The sequence below is a fragment of the Apteryx mantelli genome, chromosome 21, assembly GCF_036417845.1.
Source record: "Apteryx mantelli isolate bAptMan1 chromosome 21, bAptMan1.hap1, whole genome shotgun sequence".
Lineage (NCBI taxonomy): Eukaryota > Metazoa > Chordata > Aves > Apterygiformes > Apterygidae > Apteryx > Apteryx mantelli.
In genome coordinates, this window is record NC_089998.1 from 3,082,132 (window position 1) to 3,091,853 (window position 9,722).

A 9,722-nucleotide genomic window follows, 5' to 3' on the forward strand; every position below is an offset into this window, starting at 1 on the left:
TCCTTGCGCTTTCTCGTCTCTGCACAGGGCTGCAAACACAACAGCTTCGAAGATGCCAAGGCCTACGGGTTTAAGAACAAACTGATTATAGTTTCGGCAGAGACTGCTGGCAATGGACTGTACAACTTCATCGTCCCCCTTCGTGCATACTATCGGTCCCGCAAAGAGCTAAACCCGATTGTATTGCTTCTGGACAACAAGCAAGTACTTCTCTGTGGACGTTTCCCATGGCACCAAGCCCTTCCCTGTATTCCCCTGGGTGTTTCACACTGCGTGGGAACGGGAGAGTGGGGTGTCAAGGGGCAGTACCGCTGCTACTGTGTCGTGCCTCTAGTACGGCACATTCATCCAATGGGCCTGGGAACTCTCGTGTGAGTTTGTGTGCGGTAACTTTGCCGCTCGCAGATTTGCTGAACCGCCCTGCTTTTTGTCGCTCTTCTTCCAGGCCAGAGCATCACTTTCTGGAAGCCATCTGTTGTTTCCCAATGGTTTACTACATGGAAGGCACAATTGATAAGTAGGTGTTTCTGTTGTTACTTATGGTGCTGTCTAAATGTGCAGTGTTTGCCCCAAGCTCAACGTCTGCATTCCCATGGTAGTGAGGGAAGAGAGGCGCCTGCAGCCCTTCAGCCATCCCATGCCTTGAGGAGCCCCAGGGTTAGCTGCCTCGTAGAGCTTACCGCACCGCGAGCTCTTGGGTTGGCCAACTGACCCTGGGAGAGGAGAGCAGGGAAAGAGCTTGTGGGTGAGAGTAGTCTGGGCTTGGTCTAGCCTTCCTCCCCGGAGGATTCCTGAGCGAGGGGCTGTGATTTCCTAGGCTTTCTTCCCAGGCCCCATCTCCGTGGCACGCTCGCAGAGGGCTGCTCCCGCGGGTCCTTTCTGAGGGGGTGACTCTGCGCTCTTCTCTTTGGGACCCGCCAGCCTGGACAGCTTGCTGCAGTGCGGGATCATCTACGCGGACAACCTGGTGGTCGTGGACAAAGAGAGCACCATGAGCGCTGAAGAGGACTACATGGCGGATGCAAAGACGATTGTCAACGTCCAGACGATGTTCAGGTGAGACGTGACCGCGGCGCTGGCTCTGTCACAGGCACTTGCCTCTCCTGGGAGCAAGACAAGGAAGGGCAAAGGGAGGTGGTGATGATGGGGAGCGTGTCCTGTCTGCATTTGGGCTCACACTAGGGAACAGCAGTCTAATCCCCAGCCTATTTCTGAACTCAGACAGGCACAAGGATGGTTTTATCTTCCTCAGGCTACTCTCAAAGCTTTAAATGCTTAAAGCCCTCCATTTCTGAGCAAGCTGCAGGACAGACAACAGGGCTCTTTCCCATTGCAGGCTCTTCCCCAGCCTCAGCATTATCACAGAGCTGACCCACCCCTCCAACATGAGATTCATGCAGTTCAGAGCAAAGGACAGTTACTCCTTGGCCCTTTCCAAGCTAGAAAAGGTAAGAGAAAGTCTTTCTCTCTGCATGCTTGAGTTCGGAAAGTTAAGAGTAATTAATTTAGAGCTCTTCATGGTCTTGTGCTCTCCTGCACACTGCAGCTACCATAGTAAAGGTGCATCTGTCCCAGATAAGCTGTAGCAAACAAATGTGTGGGCAATTGATCCTTGGGCTGTCTGCATCCTTCCGTTTACTTATCTATTTATTTGGTGGCTGGAATTTGTGCTGTTTGGCCTACTGTTGAGTTGGGAACATTGCAGTGAGCGCCCAAAAATCAGAGCAAGAGCAGGGAAGCTCTGAAGTCTGTGAGCTGGGGAGGCTGCATGGTTTTGCTCAGTTAAATGCACTGGAGGGATGTGACCAAACTGCTGCTGGCAGCCCTGGTCCAGGGACGCTTACTCCTCCTCTGCGCCCCTTCTGCTTCCAGAAAGAGCGCGAAAATGGCTCTAACCTGGCGTTCATGTTCCGTCTCCCCTTCGCCGCCGGCAGGGTCTTCAGCATCAGCATGTTGGACACGTTGCTCTACCAGGTGAGACTGTGGCTGGCTGGGCTGTGGCGTGGCAGGTGCCGGGGAGCAGGGAGCAAGGGGCAAGGGAGACACAGGAAAGGGCCCCAGGTGCCAGGGCACATTCTGTTGTTGTTATTATTATTATTATTATTATTAGCAATTTCCATTGCTTAGAGCACATTCAGGCAGGTCAGTCTGCCTCCATGACGGGCACGAGGTTAGGGCACGCTGCAGATGAGACCGCGCTACCTCCCATGCCGTCAGGGCTCGGGATGAGCCAGGGAATAACTGGACAAATCTTTTCTGTGGCTTCTTGTCCAAATGTCTCCCGCCAGTCGTTCGTGAAGGACTACATGATCACCATCACCAGGTTGCTGCTGGGCCTCGACACCACGCCGGGCTCGGGCTATCTCTGTGCGGTAGGTGCCGAGTTTCCATGTGTTGAAACCTGCATACTCGGGTGCCCTGTGTGTGGGCATGGGATGTGTCCAAGGGGCCGGAGCTGTGACCTGAAACGGGGTAGAGACCGTGCCCTCTTCCCACCTGGACACCAGCCGGCTGTTGTAGCCTCTGGGCAGGAGGCAAAATTGTGCAGAAGAGGCTGGTCCATCGCTCCCCCATGTTGCATGTGGGGGATCCCAGGGCCCCGATGGCCTCCTCTCCGACGGCTGAGGCAAGAAATTGCCCCTGGTCTTCTCGTGGAATCCAGCTTATTTTGGCGTCTGAAACTGATGGGTTTGGGGGAAGCTCGGAAGCAGCTTTCAGCACCGTGCTGTTGCTCAAAGAGCTGTGCACAGCTAAAAATGGGTGATTTTTGTCCTTTTTTGCTCAGATGAAAATCACTGAGGACGACCTGTGGATCCGGACGTACGGCCGCCTCTTCCAGAAGCTCTGCTCATCCAGTGCCGAGATTCCCATCGGGATTTACAGAACGGAGTCGCACATGTTCGCAACCTCTGAGGTGAGTGGCTCGGGCAGCAGAGCAGGACGGCGCCCGGCCGGGACGTCGCTGCCCAAACGCGGTCGGCGAGGCCGGCCAGCCCCGTCCGCTCTGACCCGGTGACGCTGCCGAAATGGCGGTGGGGGACCAGGGAAGGTGAAGTCCCACCGTTGCTTCGTTAGCGGTCCGCGTCTGCATTATTGCTGGAGCGGGGCTGGTTCCCCGACGGGGACGAGCTGGGCTGGGGCGGGCGCTCCGCTCTCGGCGCGCTTCGCCGGCGTGCTGCAGGCGAGCGGGGCTGGTTTCGTGAACCTGTGGTGACACCGTTCTTTCTTTCTTTTTTTCTTTTTTTTTTTTTTTCCACCCAAATGCAGCCTCACGACATCAGAGCGCAGGTGAGGAGCGTTTGCATCCAGCCTTTGAGCGCTTGGTTGGTGGCTGGGAATTTGCTTTGGGTTTTAACGCTGCTTAATGCTGAGTCAGCTGAGGAGAAGCTGTTAATCCAAGCTGGTGACGCTTGTGGGAGAGCAGGGGGGAAGCGCCAAGCCGGGCGGCCGCGAGCCAAGTCCCCCGCGCTGCCCTGGCGTGCCTGGGTCCGCGGCTCTCCAGCTCCGCGCGCGGCGGGAGTCCCCTGCAGCTCCGGGCTGTAACGCGCTGGGATAAGGAGCTGGGAAGTGAACCGGCCTCAGCTTTAGCTGCGTTCGGTTTTAAATGCTGGGCAGAAGCTTCGTAGAAAGCAGCTTCAAGGAGCCGAGAGTTGACATTTAATTAAATGCAATCCACTTCGTCGTTAGAGGTAAAACCGCTCGATTAAGAAATCGGTGCCTACCGGCAGGGCTTGCTCCGTCACAGAGGTGGCGGCGCGTCTGCTGTGAGACGGCGCGGAGGAAGGCCACGGCAGCTCTGTTCCTCGGGCAACCGAGGGATAACCTTGTTACAGCAGACGTCAGCTGCCCATTACCCTCCAAGTTATATTACGTTTGTTATTTTTATCCCAAATTTGCTGTCCAGATAGTTCTAGTAGTACAGAGACGATGCGCTAGGAGAGTACGCATGGATCAGAGATAGGAAATACGCTCTTTTTGGCCAGGACGTTGAAGTATGGCCATTCCCAAGGAAGGGAGGGCGAGGTCCATCGCAAGGGAAGGTGCTCGCAGCACGGCGAGGTCTGGGGGATGGCGGTGTCCGGCCGCGGGCTCCTGGGCGAGCGTGCCCCAAGCGCGGTCCCCGTGCCCCCCCCATGACCTGCTGGTCTTCCAGTCACAGATCTCCATCAACGTGGAGGACTGCGAGGACACCAAGGACGTGAAGGAGCACTGGGGCATCAAGACGGGCCACCACAGGAACTCGTGCTCGAGCGACCAGTCGGAGCACCCGCTGCTGCGGCGCAAGAGCATGCAGTGGGCCCGCCGCCTGAGCCGGAAGGGCAACAAGCACGCCGGCAAGACCGCCGAGTGGATCAGCCAGCAGCGCCTGAGCCTCTACCGGCGCTCCGAGCGGCAGGAGCTCTCCGAGCTCGTCAAAAACCGCATGAAACACCTGGGCTTGCCCACGACGGGGTACGGTAAGTACCGTCCGGTCGTGCCTCTCGTTAGCGGCCGCTGCGGTGCTGCGTCCCCGTCGCGGGCGGATCAGGTAACCTCGCGTCCAGCCCGGCCCGAGCAGACGCTTTCCGGACCGGTGTCTCCAAAGCGGAGCCTCGTCCCCCGGCTTGCTCATGCTCCTGCAGCGGTAGCGCCTTCCAACCTAGGCGTCCCCGTAGCTGACAGCTGGTCGCCTGTAAATGCCCACGGCCTTCAGGCAGCAACGTTCATTTCAGGGCGCGGGGACAACTCCGCGCCGGCGTTTGCACCTGCAGTACATCTCTCGCTGCTGCCTGCAGAGGGATCGAGAGCATTGAACAGCCTTGGATTGCAATGCACGGTCTCACGCGCTCGCTTTCTGGCCTTGCAGAAACTGGTGCCCAAGGGCAGAGCGACCCGCGAGCCGGGTCAGCCCTTCGCAAAGCGCCGCTGCCCCCGAGCCCCATCCCACCACGTTGCAGGGAGAGAGGAAACCTTGGGAGCTGGTGCAAACCGCCCCCCCCCCTTCTCTTAGAGATCTTAATCCGTCATCAAATTCTTTTATGGAAAACGTTTCCGTAGCTCCAGGGCTGAGTGGTTTGCTTCATTCTGTGCAAAACCAGTCTCTCGCACTGTGAAGTGGGTGCTGTATGGTGTCGTGGCGTCAGCAGAGCGCAGGATCCCTCTGTGCAGCCGCATTTCTTTCGTTTCTTTTTAACCGGACTGTCGATGCCAGAGTCTGTCTCTCCCCTCGGACCATCCTTTGGTTACGGTGAAGTCTTTAGCCCACAGCTTTCTTGGTTTGTTTGTTTTTTTTTTTTTTCCTTTCTTTCTTTCTTTCTTTTAAGCCATCCTGTGCTGCTGCCTGTTTGCCTCCATGCTAGAAGAGCTCCCCCCGCCCGCCGTGCCCCGGCGGCCCCCTGCCCGCACGTGTGCATGCACACACACGCACGCGTGCACGCTCGGTGGCCCCGGCGCCGCGCGAGGGAGGGGACCCAGCCGGGGGACGGGGCCGCGGGACCCTCGCTTTGCATTTCTGCAGGAATTGGGGGTTTTTTGAACTCACACGTCGGCTTGTCCTTTGCAGCCGTTCAGAGAGGTGAAAGGGGGGGGGGGACAGGTGAACACCTGCAGCGCGGGGAGGGGTTTGGAGCTGCAGGGCGACCAGGGGCTCGCTTCCTCCCCGGAAAGAGGGCTGCTCCGTGGCGGATAAAGCAGGAAAATCCCGGCCCGTTCTGCGAGGCCCCCTCCAAATTCGGGAGCTCTGCAGGGTGGCTGGGCTTGCCGTGTCCCCTCCACGGGACGACGTTCCGGTGGCCGCGTTTAATTCGCACAGCCGAAACTCCAGCGGGAGCCCAGGGACGCGCTCCCAGAGCTCGCTGGTGGCCCTGCAGCCTGCCGGGGGGGCGCTTGCAGTGGGGCAGCTGCTGCTTTCCGCCCGCTTCGCTGGCCCCCAGAGTTCCTGCTCCTTATCCTGGGGGCCTCCCGGCTGCCGTTACTCCGCTTCCGAGGCCGGAGCCCTGGGCACGGCGTTGACCTTGGCGAAACGCCAGCGCAGGCAGCCCGACCGTTTGCTGTGCCCGGTTGAGAAGCGTGGGAAACTCCAGCCCGGCCGAGCGCTCCCGCTGCGCAGTCCCGGGATGCAGCACCGGCCGCATCGCCTGCTGGGTGGGAGCCCAGCTCGAGGGCTCCCACCCCGAAATCGCCACCTCTGGGGAGCCCCAGGAGCTGCTGTCGGAAGCAGCTCCGCGCCGGCGCCCTTGCTGGCTGTGCCCGTGCCGTCCCGCCAGGGAAGGGCTCGGATTCGCACGCTCCCGTCTCCAAAATTCGTTGGGAGAACGCCAAAGTTCGAGCCGTTCCTCTGGGCCAACCCAGCAAGTTCTGGCTGAAGCCGAGGGAGGGAGCTCCTGCAAGGCAGCCGGAGCGGGCAGGATCCGTCCCCTCCGATCCGGAGGGGAGCGTGTGTGTCGGGAGCCGCAGGAAGCCGGGCGGCGGGGGGGGGACGGACGTGCAGCCGTGCGTCCGGGGACGCTCCGCGGAGCCGCTGCGCTCGGTGCTCGGGGCGCTTTCACGGCGCGCGAGCCGCGGGCGTCCGGAGGTGCGCGGCGCCGGGGATGGACGCGCCCCTCTCCCCCTTCCCCTGAGCTTTTGCCCCTTTTATCGCTGAAGCGCAGGAGCTCGTCTCCGGTACTTGCCAGACCGCGGCTTGCTGACCTCTCTCTCTCTCTCTGTTTATGTCTGTGCCTCTCCCTGTATGTTCTGTAGAGGATGTAGCAAATTTAACAGCCAGTGATGTGATGAATCGGGTAAACCTGGGATATTTGCAAGGTAATTCCCTTTCCCTGGGAGTCACGCGTGACTCACGGCGTGCAGCGGACAACAAGATCATGCCAGCTCAGCCTAATCCACACCCTTGCCCGTTTTCACCTTAGATATTTGAGCCTTTCCAGCACTAATTTGTTGGGTGCAGTTGGCAAAAAAAAAAAGAAAAAAAAAAAGAGAGGCCGTCCTGCAACTGTAGGGCAAACGAAAGGCTCCACGGAGTCGCGGAGGCGGAAAGCTCACGGATCCTTTGCTAGCTGGAAATCCCATCTCTCGGTTGTCCTTGAAAAAAACCCCTCCTTCCATCGCTCCGCGGGCTGATTTTGATCTGTAAAGCCGCCGGCAGCTTGAGGAGAGGGTTTTATTTCGTGCTGGTGAGCAGAAAGCCCTGAAGCAGGCTGGGCAGGGAGCTCGGTCCTTCGCGGGCCGGGCCGCTGCGGGTGCCCGGAGCGGAAAGGCAGAGCCCGGCGGTGGCGGCGGCGGTGCCGGGCTGCGGGCGCCGCAGGGCCACGTGTGCACCTCGCTTGGCCCCTAAGCGCTCGGCTTTCCGTGGCGGAGCAGCGCTTTGGAAGCGCTGCTCAACGGCGGGTTTGCATCGCTGCAAAGCCTGCTGTGCTCGCCGGGGTCAGCAGCGCGGCCCCCTTTGCTCGCGGGCAGCCCCCGGTCGGAGAGATGCTCGGTTGGAGGCGAAGAGGCACCAAAACGCAGTGAAAGCCCGGGTCGCGGGCGGCCTTGGTCGCCTCGCGGACGTCCAAGAGCGGCAGGTTGGCTGCGCGCTCCGCAGAGCTGGGGCCGCACCGGCGTTTCCCCCCCTCCCTTGTTTTTTTGGCTTATCGAGACGTCCCCCGGCGCCGAGTGTCCCGGCACCGTGAATCCACCCGCGCGGGCTGCCGAGGCAGGTGGCACCGGAGGGGTCGGCACCGGGACGGCTCAGGGAAGCCGGGTCCCGCGGGGTGCAGCAGCCGGAGCCGCGCTTCGGCCACCTGGACGGGCTGGAGGCGCCGCGTGGCATCGCGGGCGCAGCAGCTTCCTCGGCGCGGGGCGGCCGTCGTGGCGAGGCACCGGCGGCGTGGGCCAGGGCTCGGCGTCTGAGCCGCGTCTCCATCCCCCCGTCCCGCTTCGCTGCAAGGCTGGGCGCTGGGACGCGGCTCCGGCGGCTCCCGGGGCCGCAGGGTGGCTGGGAGCGGGAGGAGGCCGGGCGGCGCGGGGGGCAGTGCCGTGGTGGCGGTGGTGGCGGTGCTGCCATGGCTGCAGGCGCCCGTCGCGTTCCCGCCTGCGGCCGCAGCCCCTGCGCCGCTCTCGGCGACGTCGGCGGTGTCTCCCAGCCGGTGCCGGCTCCCGCGGAGGCGTTGGTGCGGAGCCGGAGTCTCCTGGGGGGCAGGGGGGAAACACCATCCCCCGTGGGGCAGGAGCGGGGGGCAGCCCTGTGCCCCAGACCCACGTGCACTCCGGACCCACATGCTCCCCAGACCTACATGCACCCTGGACCTATGCACACCCGGAACCCACGTGCACCCCAGACCCACATGCTCCCCGGACCCATGTGCACCCCAGACCCACATGCTCCCTGGACCCACATGCACCCTGGACCTACATGCACCCCGGACCTACGTGCACCCCAAACCCACGTGCACCCCCCAGACCCACATGCACCCTGGACCTACATGCACTGCAGACCCACGTGCACCCCAGACCCACATGCACCCCAGACCACCAAAGCCGGTGAGGGGGGGTGGCCAGGGATGCAGGGATGGAGAGCCAGGAGCCGCCGTGGGTCTGAGCCGGCCAGGCGCCGGCACGGCCGAGCACACACGCGCCCAGCCCAGCTTGCTTTGCCCGCTGCTGGCAAGCGTCTCCGCCGCGCGGCTGCCGCCTGGGGGGCATCGCGCTGGCGAGGCCGGCGAGGCGCCCCGGCGCCGAGCCTTGCAGCGAGGCCCTGCTCCCCGTGCACCATTTCGCTGCCTTGTCGTCCCCCCCCCCCCCCGCCATCCCCTCACCCCCTGCATCCACCGTCCCCCCCGTCCCCCCGTGCTGCCAGCGCCACGGCGCCTCGCACTCATCTCACCCATGATCTTGTTCTCGGCCGCGGGCGCCGCGCGGCGGGGCGAGGGCGCGCGAGGGACGGTGCAAACCGGGGGGGTTGGGGGGGGGGGGTCCCGCTTTTGCAGCGGGGCCGAGCAACGCGGGGGCCGAGCCACCAGGGCTGGGCGCTTTCGGGCCACGGCTGCGAAACGCCGCCGAGGTGCTTTCCCTCGAGCTGGCCAAAAGCAGCCGTTTCACCTCGTCCCGGTGCTGGACGATGCCAAAATTAAGCGGTGCAGCGAGGGGAGAAGCTGGTGAAGGCGCGTAGGCGCCGGGGGGGGGTGGGGGGCGGGGGGGGGTGGCAGCTGCCCGGCCCACGTGTTTGCCCAGACTAACGTTGTTTCCTTTTTTGCACTTAAACCAGGTGAGCCGTCTTTCCTTTTTTTTTGGGGGGGGTGGAGGGGGTGGAGGGGGGGGTGCGGCGGGGGCCGGGGTGGGCGCCGGGGGGGGGGGGGGTCCGTCCGGCCCCGCGTCGCAGCGCCCTGCCCCGCTCTTGCAGACGAGATGAACGACCACCAGAACACGCTCTCCTACGTGCTCATCAACCCGCCGCCCGACACGCGCCTGGAGCTCAACGACATCGTGTAGGTACCCGGCGGCTCCGGGGGCTCCGGGGGGGGGGGGGGTTGGTTCGCCCCCGCTCGCCCTGACCCAGCCTCTGGCCCGCAGGTACCTGATCCGCTCGGACCCGCTGGCGCACGTGGCCAACAACGACGGGCAGAGCCGCAAGAGCAGCTGCAGCGCCCGGCTCGGCCCCTGCAGCCCCGAGACGCGGGACGAGACGCAGCTCTGAGCCGCCGCCGCTGCCCGCCGCCGCGCCCCGAAGCCGAGCGAACGGACCCAAACGGGCGGCCGGGGGGGGG

At 62.8% G+C, this 9,722-nt stretch overlaps 1 protein-coding gene across 1 annotated transcript in view; it reads left to right on the top strand.

Annotated features, from left to right (window-relative positions):
• The window catches only part of KCNT1 (potassium sodium-activated channel subfamily T member 1), an 85,228-nt gene extending 75,506 nt beyond the window's left edge, over window positions 1-9,722 (top strand). The window contains exons 22-33 of the mRNA XM_067309350.1: window positions 28-200; window positions 446-517; window positions 922-1,056; window positions 1,337-1,448; window positions 1,873-1,974; window positions 2,289-2,372; window positions 2,786-2,914; window positions 3,268-3,288; window positions 4,154-4,457; window positions 6,721-6,783; window positions 9,359-9,443; window positions 9,529-9,722. Coding sequence (XP_067165451.1) covers window positions 28-200; window positions 446-517; window positions 922-1,056; window positions 1,337-1,448; window positions 1,873-1,974; window positions 2,289-2,372; window positions 2,786-2,914; window positions 3,268-3,288; window positions 4,154-4,457; window positions 6,721-6,783; window positions 9,359-9,443; window positions 9,529-9,652 — 1,404 coding nt within the window. The 3' untranslated portion in view covers window positions 9,653-9,722. The remainder of the gene's footprint in view (window positions 1-27; window positions 201-445; window positions 518-921; window positions 1,057-1,336; window positions 1,449-1,872; window positions 1,975-2,288; window positions 2,373-2,785; window positions 2,915-3,267; window positions 3,289-4,153; window positions 4,458-6,720; window positions 6,784-9,358; window positions 9,444-9,528) is intronic.